At 36.9% G+C, this 18,227-nt stretch overlaps 1 protein-coding gene across 1 annotated transcript; it reads right to left on the reverse strand.

Moving 5' to 3' along the window:
• Positions 1-2,871: 2,871 nt before the first annotated feature.
• LOC118754102 lies at positions 2,872-12,000 on the reverse strand (the record flags this gene model as incomplete). Its single annotated transcript, XM_036488962.1, has 5 exons — positions 2,872-3,998; positions 6,126-6,240; positions 6,349-6,505; positions 6,628-6,770; positions 11,780-12,000. Coding segments are annotated over 5 exons (795 nt in total), but the record flags the coding sequence as incomplete, so codon positions are not given.
• Between the last annotated feature and the right edge of the window lie 6,227 nt (positions 12,001-18,227).

The following is an 18,227-nucleotide window of genomic DNA, read 5'->3' on the forward strand; positions in this document are numbered from 1 at the left end:
GCGATTTGTGTCGCATCCGCTATGCGGTTTTCCACTTCTATGCGAAAGTGCTGCAACGGAGCGTGAAAGCGGTGCGACAAAACTGTGGCGAATCAGTGGTGAATAGAGAGTATGAAGAAGATGTAAGTACCCCATGTTGTTCGCGCGGTACACACGAGTTTACTTACACGTGCATTTGAACGTTTGTGCCCAGCGAACGGCCGCTAAATTGAAGTGTCGCTACAATTTGTAACAGGAAAAATAAAACAACAAATCAGATATTGGTTACCGATAAATGTAACACTTTCGTAATTGACTGTATTTCAATATCGGACAAGAACTTTGCTTTTACCTTACCATTTGCTGTAATTTACAATTTTTACTGAACTTTAATGTGTTGAATAAAATTTTGTAATACACATGCGCATGTATGTGCGAGGCTATATACTAAATATGTTGTAAATATACAACAAATAGCATGGATTTCAATATTGAACAGCTGTAGAAAGAAATAAAATTATATTAATTAGAGATTATGTATTACAAGTTTATGGGGCATTCCACGTGAAATCGAACTACACTTGTCATAATTTTTTATGTTATAAATAGTTTTATAATTATGCTGCTGGTTAGCAGTGCGCGCTTCGTCCCTCGGCAGGCAATGGCAAACCTTCGAGTGTATTTGTGCCATGATAAACAGCTTCTCATAAAAATACAATCGCCGCTCGGCGTAAAACTGTACGTCCCTCCGCTTTGTGTGACAACATTAATGCGGACGCCACAAATAGGAGGAGAAGCCAAAAAGTAATATATGTGTAAGCGCCAATCTATTAGTAGGTATTATTTTGTTTTTTGTTCAGCGATTTACGTTCTTTGAAAAAAAAAAATACCTTTTTAAGATGCTCATAACTTTGCGAAAAATTTTGCATTTAACATAGTGAAATTATACTAGTTGTAGTAATAAGAGCGGACAGAAAGATTTGATACTATATTATTTGAAAATCTTCCAAGATTTCTATGAGATAGCCGAATGTCAAGAAAATTAAGAAAATAAAGCGATAAAGCTGTTTTATTAAATACTTCACCTGTTTATTATTTCACCACGCCATTTAAAAGCTTTGTTTTTAAAACTTTTGTTTTTCAAAACGCTTTTGGTTATAGATATCCCGTTAAAAGTTAAAAAAAACCGGTACTAAATATGACATAAAAAGCCAAATGGTGTCCGATTTGGCGTGGAATGCCACATATACGTAATTGCAACAGATATTACTATTATTTCAACAATTGCTTAAATAAATACGTAGTCTTACGTCTTTATTTATATTTTTACTTGTAAATCTCGTAATTTTTCTTAATAAATGTTTACATTTTGTAAATGTATGTGCCTTGTGTGCAAGTAGCATTTTCGCATTATGCTGCGCATTTTGAAATCCTTAAGTTCTTATGCATATATTTGAGTGTAATTAAATTTTTCTTTAGATATTAAACTAATTTCTAAGTTGACTTCATTACACCGCACTAAATTTATTTAATAACTAGCTTTTGCCCGCAGCTACAACCGCTTGAAGTGCGGTTTAACACTTTCAAATATAAGTAACAAAACTAGTAAGAGCAGCGCCGTCTTCGGCTATGCTGAAGGCTTCATAACTTTCGTGAACATCTTAACATTTAAAAAAATGTATACATTCACAGCATACATAGATACGGGAGTTACATATATAAAAAATCAATTCTAAACAATCGGAGGTATGGAAGATATATCTTATATAGCACCAATCTAAGTGATTTTCGCTATTGTTGTTATGAATCTATGAACTCCGCTGCAAAACAACTCATACAGAATCCATAGGAAGCTTCCGGTTCCGCGTACCTCCTAAAAGCCATTTGTGTGCACTAGCACTCCATCTGTTTCAGTCATGGGGGGTTTCGGCTTTTCATGACCCTCAAAGGGACATTCAAAAGAACACGCGAGATAAGAAAATTTGCACACAAGTAAAATCTATCCAAAAGAAACCAGTGAACCGAAGCTCTCTCTATTCCTGCCTGCTAAATCTCCTTTTAACTTAAACACCTACCAACCAAACGAATGCTTAACAGCCACTGAAGCGAGCAACGAAACGAGGCAGGCTGAAAGTTCGAGGAGTGACGTAGAATGTTCCTCAAAGAGAAACGTCAAGTTGGATGAAGACAGCGAGAGAAAGAGAATGAGCGATGAACTTCAGAACGTTCGAGAGTTGCCATGAAAGCGAGCGCAGGTATATAGGAGCCACGAGACAGCGGAGTTACAAGTCCGCAAGCTACAAGTAAAGTGAGTTGCGAATAAGCAAGCTATAAGTTTAATTGTGTTAACAAGTTTTGTAAAGCGTTGTAATTGCTTTAACGAGTACTATAAAGTGTTTTTACGGTATTAGCAAGTATTGTTAATTGTTTGTTGTACAATAAAGTTACTTGTACTAATTTGGTCATCGTTAGCGTTTATTTAACAATCCAGCGATACGAACCGAAGAATTTGGGACATCCCTCAAGGTTTCAAAGATAATCGTAACAATTTAATGTAAGCAGAGCAGGGTTTCAAAAAGATGATGAGCGCAAAGTGATGGTTAACAAAGAAATATAGAAATCGATTGACGTGGTCCAAAGTTAGGCGGTAGCATACATAAAAAAAAAGTATTCCGACGAATTGGTAACCTTCTCCTTTTTGTGAAGTCGGTTAAAAATTCAATATTCAAAACGAGTCAATATGTGCGTGTCGCATAGTTATGATAAGCACTATACTTTAACTTATGCAAATTTATTTAACTCTTCAACAATTGCCAATTAAACTAAAATTCTGTTTACCTATATATTTATCTTTCTTTATGCAAGCAAATTCCAATGCAAACCCGTTTCCAATTAAATTCAATTTAAGTGAATCACAAAGGTTGTTTATTTAATTGCAGTGTGCTCAAAATTCCACGATCTTATAACTAAAATTTTTATTCAATTTGTATGTATATACATATGTATGTATGTAAATACTTAAAATATAATTATAATTAAACAGTGATATGCAATTTCACAAATCTTACTTGTGCTAATAAAAGTTGGAAAAATATTTATAAACTAAATAATAGTACATAAGTAGCAGATATATTTATGTATGTATTTATTGCTCCTTTTAATTCATCTTTAATTCTAATAAAATACTTCATTTGCCAGAAGTCTTTTTGTGTGTTATTTTTTTAATTATAATAAGTAAATTTCAATGTATCCATATCGATTTAATAAACAAGTGCATAACTAGTATACGAGTAAATTCAATATATGTAAATACATACATATTTATGTACGAATGTATTCTACGCATGCTCTTACACTAAATCTAACATTTCAAATACTTTTATATATGTGTGTGTGTGTGTGTGTGTGTGTATTAATTTTCGGTCTTTTGTTTTTAATTCTAAATATTTGTGTTGAGATAATTTTGTGTGTTGAGCTGAATTGCACCCTTAAATTTTCGTAATAGCAACACAGTTTAAATTTTCACTAAACTACCTTCTCTGTTAATGACCTACTAACTATAATATTAACTTCATTATGCTTTATTATTAATATAATTCAAAATGTTTTCTCTAAATGTAATACAGACGTTAAGTAGTGCAATCATTTAACGCATAATATTTCACAAATTCGTACCTTAATTTCTACCCACAAAGGCATGTATATTAATGCGCACTCACCAAAAATTCGTTGCTCTCAAAACATAAACAAATAAAATAATAAATACGAGTAAAAAATAATGATTTTGTAAATGATGGCTGCGTCGAAACAAATTGCAGCAAAGTAAGATTTTTGTAATTTTATGGCTCCATACTCTTAATCTATCTGCTCCAATAATGTGATCCCAGCGAGGCTACAGCTATGCCTGAAATAATAATCGCAAGCGAACGACCAAATCGGGACTGATGCAGAGGCACACCATCATCACTGAGGCCATCGTGACACATTTCAGGATGTCGAGTGAAGTCCTCGCAGTAGAGCTGAAAGTTTTGAAAGGTATTCAGATGTTATTTCAAAGTCATACAAAGCATAAAGTAAAATTTTTGGTTGTTAACAAAAGAGTTAGATATTTGTTTAGAGGACCCGAAAACGGAACAACATTTTAATAGCAATAACACTTATATGACAAATATGACTATTATGATGGCTTGCGAACCCCCTAAGAAGCTTACGGTTAACGGCAATGAGACACTTACTATATCCTTGTGAATACCTCAATTGTTAGGAAATAGTTAGATAACAGTATATTCATACTAAATCCCCAAATACTTAGTATTTGCAGAGATCTAAGTACTTAGGGAAAACATGTAGGTACTAAATTAAAAAAGAACGTAGGATTTGCTAAATATTAAATTTTAAAAAATACCTAAGTATTTAAAAGTTGCTAAATATTAAAGCAAAAACTCGAAAGCATTTATTAAAGGCTAAATACTTTGATTTAAAGTACCTACGTACTTTAGAGAAACAATACTCTCGCACCATAAACAAATTTTATTTCTGAAAATCCCGAAACAGTCGCGAAAATCCTGAAACTGTCCTGAAGCGTGAGCGAGAAGTGGTCCCAAAGACCGGAATAGTCCCGAAACCCTCTAAAGAGTTCCAAAGGCCCGAAATAGTCCCGAAAATCTCCAGGTATACATAGTCCAGATAATCCCGAAAATACTGATAATACCGAAGTAGTTTCTAAACTCCCGAAATAGTCCCGATAATCGTGAAATGCTGAAATTCCTGATATACATAGCTCCGGGTATATCGAAAATCTTCAAAATGACGAAATAGTCCCAAAAATACCGAAATAGCTCTAAGAATGCCAAAAATCCTAAAAATTTCGAAGTCGTCTCCAAAAACTCGCAGTAGTCGCAAACATCTTAAATACTAGTTCCCAAAATCGCTACGTTCTTTATTTTTATACTAACTAAATAGTAAGTATTTAGTATCAAGTTTTATGTGAAGCCAACATGTCTGAGTATGTTTTAATGCGTTATTTCGTTAGATTAAAATAACCAAATACTTTTATACTTAGTGCTGTCAAAATAATTCAATAAATAAACCTAAAGCACAATTAAAGTATGAACGTCCTATCAAAGACGGTATGAAGTAACATCCAAAAAACTATTTTGGTATTTACTGCAACAAAAATACTTAAAAACCTTTGTACTTAGTATTTAGTAAATAAAATTTGGCCGGAAGCGTCATCGCCTGAAAAGCTTGGATTGAAGTTCTAACTGAAGAATTATATACAGTGACTGAAGCAAGTGACCACGACTTGATTTTTTTTTTAATATTCGTAATGTTTTTTTAGCTAAATATTTTTTGTTATTTTTCTATCAAAATACCGTCCAAGCTTTAACCAAAACTATATAAATCACAATTTCAAACTTTATACAAAATATCAACTTTTTAATATGAAACTTTAGAGCATTTTTGGGTATGCAGTTTTATAGCCCATGCAGTTTTAGTGTAATGATTTCCTTTTAGTTTGCTTTTGCTTTTTTTTATATATAACAAGTGCAATTTACAAAAACTGGTGTCGATTTTTTGAAATTTGGTTGCGAACGGTCTCCCGCATTTCATTTCATAAGAAATTCACCGTTACCAAAAAAAAATCTCAAAAATCAACGGGATTTTTAGCCGTTTGCACTTTATTATTAAGATTTAAAAATGTAAAATTTGTTGAATTTTCTTAAAATTTTTATACAGTGGGAAACTGTGATTTATATGGTTTTGGTTAAAGCTGGGACAATATTTTTATTGGAGAATAACAAAAAAAAATTAACTCGAAAAACATTATGAGTATTTAAAAAAATCAAATATGTGTACGCAATTTTTGTATTTCGACTGCTGAGCGGAAGATCGACCTATTTCGGCAGCCAGTTCGAAGACGGCCTATCTCAAAAAACTTTTCAAGAACGCCCTATCACAGAATTTGTTTGAAGAACGCCCTATTTCAGAATTCGTAGGACGTTTTCGAACTGGCGGCCGAGATGGGTCGGTCTTCCACTCAGCAGTCGATTTGTAGAATCGATGCCAACTTATGTGCTCGACTTTCAGAAATATACAATTTTTTCATGGACACTTTACAAGCAATACTTTTAAAACTAACTCACCTTAGTTAAGCTATTCGCATATTTATCAACCAGTTCGCGTGTGAATTTCGCTGCATCGGGGCCGCATATTTTACGCGCTGCATCCTCTGAACAATCAACTAACTCATTAATTGAACTGTAAATAAAACCGAAAAAAGAAGTTTTAAATTTTTTTTAGCAACTTAAATATGTACAACGTATGTATGTATACGACTATTTATAACTGTCCCCAACTCTTACGCACCAGCAGATGGTTTTTATATTTTCATTTAAAGTAATATTCTCGTGACTTTCTTGATTCTTATTCGGCTTCAGGAAAACCATTGTCTCCTTATAACGATTGGCGCACACCTCAAATTCTTTTTTGGCCATTTCCGAGCAGGGCGCATGTTTTAGATACTCTAAAAAATAGAAATTATAAAAAGAATTACTTTAATATGCGGGCGTAATTTTACTTAAGGATTTTTTTGAGCCATAGAGCAGGTTTGTTATATTCATGTAAATGGGCATATTTTTAACTCACCATCCTGGAATTCCCCCTTAATACACAAGTCACGAATGAATTGATTTGTGCCATGATATAACTTATTGAACTGGTTTCTTTGCTGTAGCGGCATACAGCGCCGCGTATAACTTTGTATGCAACGGACGCCTTTTTTTAATTCACTAAAAAAATTAAAAAATTAACAAATTTTTATTGTCTATAAATATAGCAAAAAAAATATAAATGAATGTATGTATTTAATAAAACTAAATTAAAAACTCATTTGGACAATGATTCAAGGCAACGAAATAGCCGAGGACCTAGAGGGAATAGGGACTGCTCTGGATATTTCTATGGCAGAAGAAGTTATGTTACCTCTGAGCTATGTATGTATATCAAGAGGCGGCAACTCTAAGTACTGACAAAATATGGCGTGCCGCAGGTGGAGAATATGGTCCATCTACTTAGCAAACCAGCACTTCAGTTAACATCAAATATTTTGCGGTTTAACAGAAGAAATTGATGTTAAGACACTGAAGCTTCCTAGGTTCCTAAATTTTTTCGGCTGGGTCTAAGAGAAAAAATCATTTCCTGCTGTTCTTATTTTTGTATATTTTTCACGTTATTGTTTCAATGCATATACTTACATACAATGTAGGCTCAAAAACATATGACTAGAAATGATTCCTAACAAAATTCAAGTATGTACATTAGGGCGGAATAATTTTATTTCGAAAAAAGTGTATGTAATACTCGAATTCCACGATCGATTCTAAACAAAAATGGTGACTATATGCGAAAAATGACGTTTGACCCTCACAATTTTGTAAAGAAAAATCAGTGTATTATAATTGTTGTTTTTTAGAACGAAATGAATTTTTCATTTATAAAATTTTGTGGTTTCTTCATACAATATACTGCTTTTTCTTTTGATAATTGGGAGGGTCAAATGTCATTTTTGGTACATAGTTTGGTTACCATTTTTGCTTAGAATTAATCGTGGAATTTCTTCAAAAATTTTGCTCCGGACAAATTACTCCGCTCTAATGTGCATACTTATAAACATGAAACTACGAATTTTTGAGAATGTTAACGGCAAAGGAACACAAAAGCGTAGGAATACATACACACATTCACCTAGGCGTTCAGCGTCCCTCACAAAATTAAATTAAAACTTTTATAATTTCTTGATTTTTTCATATCAATACCAATCCACCTTCCTGCCTATTGTAATATTACAAAAAATGTTACTTGCAAAATTCAATATGCTGCATGCTTCTACTTTACTTTACTTATGTAACGAACCGAAGGTTTTTTTTTCAAACTCATTTCGCAAAACAGATGATCCGCTTAGAATTTTAAATGAACTCGATTTTTATGCGCACAATATGAATGCATGTGTGTGTGTGTGCATAACTGTGTCCTTTTTGTTTTACACGAAAGAGACTAACTAGCACAGTCTTAGTTGGTAGTGGACAAACTCATCATCGAATGCTGAATACCAAGTGCTTAACGTCGACCAATGAATGATAAGGTCACTTAAAATGAAAAAAACGAACTGCTCCTGGCAATGGAGTGCTAACGTGCAATCAACACTAATTTTTGAGTAACTAAATAGGCATACGAAAGCTAAGGTTGTCCGGTATAAACGAGAAAAAATGCCGTGAGGAATGCTGTACGACAATACCACAATAAGTAACTGTTGAGCGAGCACTGTCCTGAGAGCACGTAAGCAAACGCACGGATGAATTGACAAGTGGACGGATGGATATCGAAACGAAAACAAAAACACGGCGTTTCAAATCAAAATTTCAAGTTAACTTTTTTCGCACATGGTTTTGCAGCAGCGTATGTGTGTCTATATGTTAGGATTAAGGAAAACTTGTTGTTTTAAATTTTCAAAAAAAAAGTGTAGTTACGTGCGTTCATTGTGGTGCTCCATGACCTGGATTGTAGAAGCAAAAGACTTTTAAGTCATTAGCTTCTTCAAGTCTACACAATAAAAATTATAAATTCATCAACTTAGAACTGCATGGTAGAGATAATAAGTGAAGTGGATTCGATATTCGCCCAAAAGCTAAATTTATATAAGCGTATACTTCGCGCATGCCTCAATATTGTGGGCGTGTTTTGTATCTTTTGAGATTAAATCTTTTAATCACTAAGATTCGAACCAAATGGAGCCAATAATTTTAATACAAGTCCTTTTGAAAGAATTTTCATCATTTTGCTGCTGCAACAGCGTGTAGACCAGTGATGGAAAAGTAGGTACCTTTTTCAGCCCTTTTATAATTTGAAAGCACATTCGGTACATATATACCATTTTCGGTACATTTTCAACTTAGCCAAATACATTTTCCAGGAATTCGTTTCTCCTTGCAGTTATACCAACCTCTCGAACACAACTCTTCCTTATCAGACATCGTCAGAATGATCAAGGCTTTGTTAAGGTTGATTTATATTCGTTTTTAAGCCCACTGCTAAGCCTAAATAAGCACAAGCGGGCAAGAGTTGAGCTTCTTTCGATCCCTGACTGACAGTAGGCTGGCTCCTAAGTAAACAAAGTTTATATTATGGTTTCGAAATAATGGATGTCTACAGTGCCATACCCTTGAAAAGTTCAAATGTAATAGTATTTAATGTAAAATAGATCAAACACACATTTTTAAATATCCATTGAATTACATAAATTATATAGTAGACCTCTCCGAAGCCAAACAACATTTTGGCGACATACGAAGACACCAAGCGAATGCGAGATCCTGGCCTGTATATAAAGGTTTTGGCGAAGAAATTTTTCAGAAGCATTGTCAAAAGCATGGGGTCAGGGTTTGTTGAAAGAAAGTTATTCTAAAACTTTGTTTGGCCTCGAAAAGTTCTTCCAGCAGTGGAATCCTGACAATCGCTAAGCTAAATTTTCGTCGCCAAAATTCTCTAAATGAAAAGCAGTGGAGCCTAAAAGTACTCAACATGGAAAAGTAACAAATGCAATGTGTTAATCAGCCAAATCTGGTAAATGTTGTTTGTTGTTGGACCGGCTATTCCTTTGGAGATTTTTAGCGATCAAAATTAGCCGTAGTGAATTCCGGGATCCGGCTGCAGTTTACACAGATCTTTACATATTAGAGAACGTTATCCAAAAATCAGGCATGGCAGATTTTCACCATAATTTCGTACTGTTGGACAGATTTGACGTAATGTGAAAATGTACATACACATTTTTTAGGTACATTCGTCTGCTGTTAGGTACAATTTCTTCCTTCCTTTTTCCATCCCTGGTGTAGACCCTGCATAAGAATAGTCAGAGTTACTAGATATTTCTCCGTAGCCAAAACGACAATTTCGTTGACGTAGACTACCATGGCGCCGCTTCTTCTATTTCCTTCAAGAAGCTGAGAACAGCGATGTTCCATAGTAGAGGTGATGGCACGCTCTTCGTGTATGCATTAACTTCAATTCAACGGGAATAAGTCAAAATTGTTTTCTATATGACAATTTTGATGCAGTTCCATTCGTTTAAATGAGCTCTGCTGAACTGCGTCAAATTTGCCATATTGGAAAATTCTGACTTGATGCCTTTGGTAGTTAACCGATTCATATGCTGTATAAATTATTTTTAATCTTAGAATATGAGACCCAATGTTTTCTTAAGGTCGAGAGGTAATTTGTAGGGTAAGAGGCTGCAAATATCCGCTTTAATGCTGCCATCAGAAATAGTGCTGATGAGGCATTACCCGTCTGTGGCGATAATTTGGAAGTTATTCAATGCTCTGACGTTGGATTTTGCGGCGGAAGGTAAAGTTTCTCGGCGCAGCGGCTTGATGTTTTAGGAAGTTAACTAGACAGGGTAATAGTAGGGGTAAAGAATACTCGGCAGCCTTATACATTTTTTGGAGGAACAATTGGAAAACGCTGGAACCTCCGGCCAAGGGTTGTTTGTTACGCAGACAGTTATGCATACATATGTTCGTATTAAGCGCCAGTTTTCCGGGAGCGCTAGATCACTGCTTCAACTTTCCGCAACAAGTATTGTCATGAGAATTAACGGTGTGTATCAAATTTGAGATAAATAAATCCGGACGGGACGGCAAATTACTAAATTTTACCCAAACAAGGGTTAAAACTGCTAACACGATTCAGAAATTGTGGTTAAAAATGTCCAACAAAAATATGTGCCATTAAATTTTACGGAATTTTCAAATAATTTAAGTCGTCTTATGACCAAATTAAGCTGCCTTTACACGAGGCGATTTTTTTACAGGCGATAATCGCATGCAAAGTTGAATTGCTGTCTACTTTGAGGCAAACGATTTTTGAATTACCATTTACACGAGCGATTTTCCTTGAGTAATGTGGAATCGCCAAAAAAATCGCCTCATGTAAATCCAGCATTAGGGGAACCACATTCGCCATACCGCATTCGCGTCTTTTTTTTTTTTTGGCTGTCGCACAATGTTATCTTTAATTATTTAAGTCCTAAAAATAGCAAGCGAAAAAACTGCCGAATTTATTGACCGTAATGCATATTGAAACATAATCTATTTCTTCCTAGTCACCGGATACATGCATACATATATACACACATACATAAGTGCATCGGTTATGCATGCACACATTTTACGCTTATGTATTTCTCTCCTTGATAATGACTTCAATTAATTAAGATTTTATACCAAGTCGATTTTCGTACCGGCAACATTTTCTACTTATGGCAACTGATTGCACTAACTATAATTGACGATGGTTTGTAGCTGATAGTTGCAGGCAGTCTGTTACCAAAAACAAAAAACAAAAAACAAAAAAACACAACTTTCTTTTACATTTAGTGGAAATTAGAAGGTAATATTAATTTTGCTAGTAAAAACCGCAAATTGTACAGCGCAATTAATTTTTGCACCAAATCAAGAAAACAGAAAAGAAACAAGAAGCTACGAAATTCGGCTGCGCTCAGTAATTACTTGCACCCTGCCATTAGTGCTTTGTACTGATGAGCGGCGCAACTAGCTGCGAGAGTAGTCAGTAGTCTCCGACCGACCGACCGACCGACCGACCGCCGCCACCAGGTGAGGTATTCAGCAAGCAGCTTTTTCATCACGAAACTCGAAAAGAAATCGGGGGCAAACGGAAAGTGTGGAATTAAATAATTGAAAAAAAATAAACTTTTTCTTCTTCGTTGATAGCGTTGACTTACTTGCAAAGTTTATCCAGTTCGTCCTTCTTGGCAGGGCCGATGGAAAACTCGGAGGTTAAATGTAGCATTTCCAGAGGCTCAGCACATTTTGTGAACTCCTCCTGGCCACACTCCTCACCACGAACGCTCGTCACCAGCTCGTTGCCGACGAATGCAACTGAAAAGATACCAAAAAAAAAAACGAAACAGAATGAACGAGAGTTACAGAAAATGTCGTCACATTAGAGATGACAATAATTGTGACCAGAAGTGTGGTGCGACGGAGTGCGAGACGGGGTTTACGGAGGGAAGGCGCACACGGAGCGTAGCATGTGGAAAATAGCATGAAACTTTGATACCAATTGGAAAACTTCAAGTTGCGACACACAACTTGCAGTTGCAATCAGTAGCAACATCGGCGCAGCACAGCTCACTCACCCCCGCCACCTTTCACGACAGCTACTCGTAAGCTGCTAGCAGTGCAATTTGCGTCTTACACAGAACAAACTCATCACACAACACACCGGGCGACACGACAACGACATTCAATGTGGCTCAACAACAAAGTTGAGAATGTGCACCGAGAGTAATAAAATCCTTTGTACGTTAAATTGCTACCAAACGCAGTAAACGACAATAACACTAACAACAAAGTGGCATAGATTCAGAACAGCAGCAGTAGTTGAATACATACTCGTTGCAGGAGCGTATGTAGCTGTGGCGGTGACCACAACGTTTGGTGGGTGGTAGGGTTGGATTGCGTTTAGTAGGGTTAAGGGACAGTCGTTGGTCTTTGTGATATGCGTTGTTTCGGGGTAAAAGGCCACCAAGCGGTTAAATTGAAATATTGCACTTTTTATTGCAGTTCCTTTGGTCAATAACGCTGATAAATGGAGCTTGGGTAGATTCCAAATCGTATTTAGCGCATGTATGTTTGTTTGTGCTAGTGCGAGTATAAGGATGAATGAAAACTCTTCCTAAATGCATACATACATATGTATGTACACACATTTTTATTTGTGTAGGTGTGTACGTACATATGTATATAAACTTGAGCTATTAAGTATGCCTTAAATCCCTGCGTACATATTTTGTTTTGATCAGTTTAGACAACTGAGAGATGCTGCGTTTTGATAAAAGTTGTCCAAGACGTGCCGAATTTGAGAATGCAAGTGACGTACATGTCTCCAAAGATACATGTGTGGATTACGCAATGCGTGTGTATGCATATGTAGGGTATCCCCTGCTGTAATACAACATACATACATAATTATGTATATGAGTAAATGTCACAAGCTAAATTTTTCGGTACTCATGCACATATACCCGCAGTCATCTAACACGTTTACTCGCCCTAACTTAACCATCATCGGTCTCCCTAAAAATTTGTCGAATTTATTCTAATCAGATTTTTTAAGAAAATTCTAAGTATGCAGTTATATAGCCCATTAAATTTTAGCATAATAAAGTGCAAGTTTGAAGTTGCTAGAAAATCGCATTGAGTTTTAGCAAGTTTTTTAAGTGGAAGGTTTTGGCAACACATTAATGCGATTTTCAAGCAAATTAAAGCTAGCCAAATTCTCCATACACCGTACATACATCACTTTTCGATAGATCTGAAACTTTCTGAGAAATTAATTAATAATATAGATTTTTTGTTTTCTTGATAAAAAATTAAATATAATCAAACTTTAACAGGAGAAAAGTTTTAAAATAACAGATTCTGCGTACATTTTTTGCGTTTGTGTTAAAGCCTGTTCTGTTAAAAAAAAAAATCAAATTGCTAATGAAGAAAATTGATGGTTAAATAAAGCAGTAATGGGTGGTCAAATGAAAATGCGCAAAATTTTTTTTTTTGTATGAAATATGTGCAGAAAAGAGTGTTACTAAGGTGTACATGGCGTATGAGTGACATTCTTTCCTGCTAATTTTTCATACAAAAACTCTTCGGGTATTTTCACTTGACCCCTCGTTACTTCTTTCTTCTTCTACTTTCTTCGATTTGCTTCATTAGTAACTTGATTTTTTTTTCTTTTGTAGCAGAACAGGCTTTAACACAAATGGAAAAAATTGGCACAGAATCTGTTGTTTTTATTCTTCTGTTTAAGTTTGATTTTTTTTCACTAAAAAATAAAAAACTAGAATGATTAACAAATTTCTCAAAAATAATCAGTCCGGAAATCGGAAAGCGGTGTATATACGGTATATGGAGAATTTTGTTAGCTTTCATTTACCATATTTAATATTAAGAGTGTTAAATTGGTTCGTATATCTTATACGTGATTTAGTGGAACCACTTTTTGTTTTAAACTGAATAGCGGTAAATTGAAAATATCTCGAAAACTTATCCATAGAATAAAAAATTAACTCGACTTTCGGAATCAGTTGCCGATTCTACATGACAAATGCATAGGGGATCAGAAATAAAACACAAATTTTTGACCCAGTGTAATCAAGTACAATAATGTAAGATTATAAAAGTGAGTAAATTTCCCATATATAAAAACCACTTTTACATGCACTAAACATAAAAACAACAAGACGCGCGGTACAGCCACTTTAAGTTAAAGATATGAGCTATAGATTCTGTTAGTTTCATGTTTTTATACAGCAGGCAACATGATCATTTCGTATCGGCAGCTGCTGCAGCTCGCCTGACATAACAATAGTCGGCGCTTGTCTGATAAACAGCGTATCATGGCGACCTATGCTGACTTTGGCATCAGACCATCTACCCATAGTCATCTCGATCGATAAACCAGCCGACTTTCCTTCCGCGGAACACCGAAGCTATATCTACTTTTCTAAAGCTGATTGGAAAGGCTTCGTGCTCCCCATACCAACCGACGTCCACCTTGGTGAACGTAAGTTCCGCAGGGTGTTTCGCTGCTGCTGCAGCTCGCTTCGTACCGGCAGGATGTATCACAGACCCTCGTCCAAACTTCCCTGCTAAAGCGGCTGTCCTAGCCGATGTGTGTGACAACTTTCGTCAGGCCGATCCCGGAAATCCCCGTATCAGGGATCTCAGCGCGGAGATTCGGCAGCTTGTTAACGTACATAAGCGGAAAAAGTGGGAAGAGCATCTGAAGACTTGCAACTTCGGCTCTGGTGTGAGTAAGCTTTGGTCAACCGTGAGGTCACTGTCTAATCCGACGAAGCACGACGACAGGGTAGAAATTTCTTTCGGCGACCATGCTTCGTCGGATCCGGATCGATGCGCGAGGCCTTGCGCACGAACCACCAGACCCCAGCGAAGCATCAACATGGTTTCCGTTAAGTGCACAGTGCAACAACAGCTATTAACGCCATAAACACTCAGATAACACGTGGCCTTAACCGCAACCGTCCGTGAGAGAACTATTCTGGTAGCGTTGGACCTTTCAAAAACGTTTGACACCGTCAGCCACTCAACGCTACTAGAGGCTCAAACGATGATCGGCGAATTATCTGAGTGGTCGACACTCGTCGGTAAGTTTTAGAGAAAAATCGAGCAAACTTAGAAAAATAAAACAGGGGCTTCCACAGGGTGGTGTCCATTCCCCGCTACTGTTTAACTTTTCATTTCAAAGCTCCCTCAATCACCAGAGGGAGTCTAGATTGTCTCTTACCCGACGATTGCTCGATCAGGCCGACTGGGAATGGAATTGATGACGTGTGTTCGAAATTAAACGGGTATCTCTCCGAGCTTTCTCGCTTCGTCACTGCAAGGAGCCTAACCCTCTCCCCGACAAAATCCTCTGCGAACTTGTGCACCACCTGGACGAAAGAGGTCAGGCTACCGCTGGGGATTCACGTTGATGATACACCAATTCCGAAGGTGACTAACCCCAAAAAACTCGGAGTAACCTTCGACAGTCTGCTCTCCATCTCTGTGCACACAACCCTTATTGTCAACAAAGTACAGAGCCGCAACAAGGTCCTCAAGTTGCTAGCAGGCAGTACTTGGTGCAAAGACAAAGCAACGTTGCTGGCAACATACAAGGCAATAGGCCGGCCGGTTTTAAATTACGCAGCCTCAGTGTGGTCACCGGGGACTAGTAGAACGCAGTGGATAAAGCTGCAGACGACCCAAAACGCCGCACTACGGACAGCGACTGGATGCCTTCTGATGCCGTCAGAACACCACCTGTACGACGAGGCGAAATTGCTCCCAGTCAAGGAGCACAACACAATGCTCTGCAAGCAGTTCTCGTGGTCACTCTGATGGGCAGCTGCTTGCAGAAGAGGCCTCGCCCAGGCACGTCAGGAGGCTCTCTACGAACTGACGGACGAAGTCCAGAGGTCCATTAAACAACATTCATAGCGAGGCAGTCTCGAGATATGTAGACTTCAGACCTGTGAATGCCGTTCTAGGCGCACAACCACCGGACTTTGACGAGACGGAGCTTCATCTGCAGCAGGTTAAACTCATACCTGAGCAAACTAAACGCAGTGTCCGGTATGCGGAGAGACACCCCATGGCTCGAAACATCTCTTCGTATGCCCGGAAAACCCGACAACCCGAACGCCTTTGTCCCTGTGCACCGACCCTATCGAGGCTGCACGCTTCTTAGGGCTGCCGTTAGTGGAACTTGACGACAACAACTGAGATATCAACCGATCTAAAAAAAAATATATAAAAAAACACGTAATTTTAAGACGCAGACATTACATGCATAAAAAATGTATTTACAAATATGAATGTAAGTATGTAGTATCTCGCTTATTCGAGCGAAAATCCCCATTTCGACATGTGCTCAAAGGATCATATAGAACCATTATTAGCAAAAAAATTTCTGGGAACATATGCTAACGATGATAACGCCCGAAGATAGGTCCCTTTTAGCATTCGGAGAGGAATTCAGTGATTGAATTAGGAGTGTTAACACTTTGGCAACGGTAAATACCGTAAACGATAAAGTGTATGAACTTTATAACGGCATAGACATGGACGCTCCAGCCCTAAAAGTATTCAACGCGGTAACCGTGGGGGATATCAGGGGAAGAGTTCGGCCCCAACTGGGCTGAAAAGACCAGGCGGAGAAGCACTTGATTTATCTTGGCATTACTTGGCGCGGAAGAGAACGATTGACGTGTTAAATTGAACTCGGCCTAAATCGCCTAGGCGGTTACAGTACCAAACATGAAGAAGAAGAAGAATATTAACCCAAAAAGTGGTACTGGGAAAAAATTTCACGTATAAGACTTTGCGTATTATGCACGGCAAGTATGTATGTATGTATCGAGCCCCCTTGCCATGGTTTTCTGCTGCTTTAAAAATATTCGAAAATTTCGCTACCACGCTGCCCTCACTGGCCTTTTGTATTGAATCAAAATAAAGTTATACCGTAGTACTTCTTAAGATAAAAGAAAGCTCACATAAAGTAACAAAAATTTCTTAAGTACAATAGCTTAGTAGCTAAGAAACATAGAGCAAAGTACTCCCAGTCTCCAACTTTGGTGCTGGCCCTTCACATAGTTACAAAAGCATAGGTATACATACTTATGTGCAGACAAGTTGACAATTTCGAGCCAATTTGATTTGATATGTACAAATAGACTTTCATGTGTTTGAATATACCCACTCACTTTGTTAGGGTGGGTCAAATTATTTTAAATTTTTCAAGCTCATTCCGCTGACTGAAGATATTGTCGCAGAGAAACAGGATTTCTTTTCTAGAATAAGGGATAACTTACGTATCAAACATTTTGTGTTTTTCGACCCGCCCTAATGTGCATGCATACATATGTATGTGGCAGGCGCATACAAACGACTATGAACCATACAATATTTTATTTGCTTAACATTCGAGCCGCAGCTGCAATTCTTGTCATTGTCTTTCCCATTTAACTTTTACTCTTTTTTTTAATTCATTTTGGTTGCTTTTCATTTTCTTCATATTTTTCTTTTCTGGTTGCAACTCTCTCTCACTCTCTTTTCCCGTTTGTTGTTACGAGTATATTTTAGTTTTTACTAGTTAAAAAAGTTCACCGCTACTGGAAAAAAGGCTCTCGCTATAAATCAACAAATGTTGGCATTGCATTTCTAGAAAAAAGTTAAAAAGCGAAACAGTGAGCATACAAAAATCGAACAACACAACATCCTTGGCGGCGCTTGCCTTTATATCCTGGCACGCGTACGAGTAACTGTGCGTTGCTGGCGAGTTTAAAGTGTACATACATATATGGGAAGCTCGATTGCGTCTTTCTGCGTATGGGCATACGGTACGTAAATAAATTTAAAAAAACATACATATATATGTACAAATACATAAACTAAAGCATCCGCATTTTTCGGCAATCAGATTTTTCTGAAAAAAGTCGAAAGTCTTTCGATCTTACTTTACCAATTCGTAACAATTCCCCACTCCGAAGCATCCGAGTTTTACGAAACTCACATCTTTCCGAAGAAACTCGAAAAACTTTCGCTCTGAAAGTAATAACCCAATTGAAGTAATTTTTGCAGGTAAAGTTAAATTAAAGTACGAAA

Source organism: Rhagoletis pomonella, unplaced genomic scaffold (assembly GCF_013731165.1).
Source record: "Rhagoletis pomonella isolate Grant_MI unplaced genomic scaffold, Rhpom_1.0 Rhpom_scaffold_03383, whole genome shotgun sequence".
Classification (NCBI taxonomy): Eukaryota; Metazoa; Arthropoda; class Insecta; order Diptera; family Tephritidae; genus Rhagoletis; species Rhagoletis pomonella.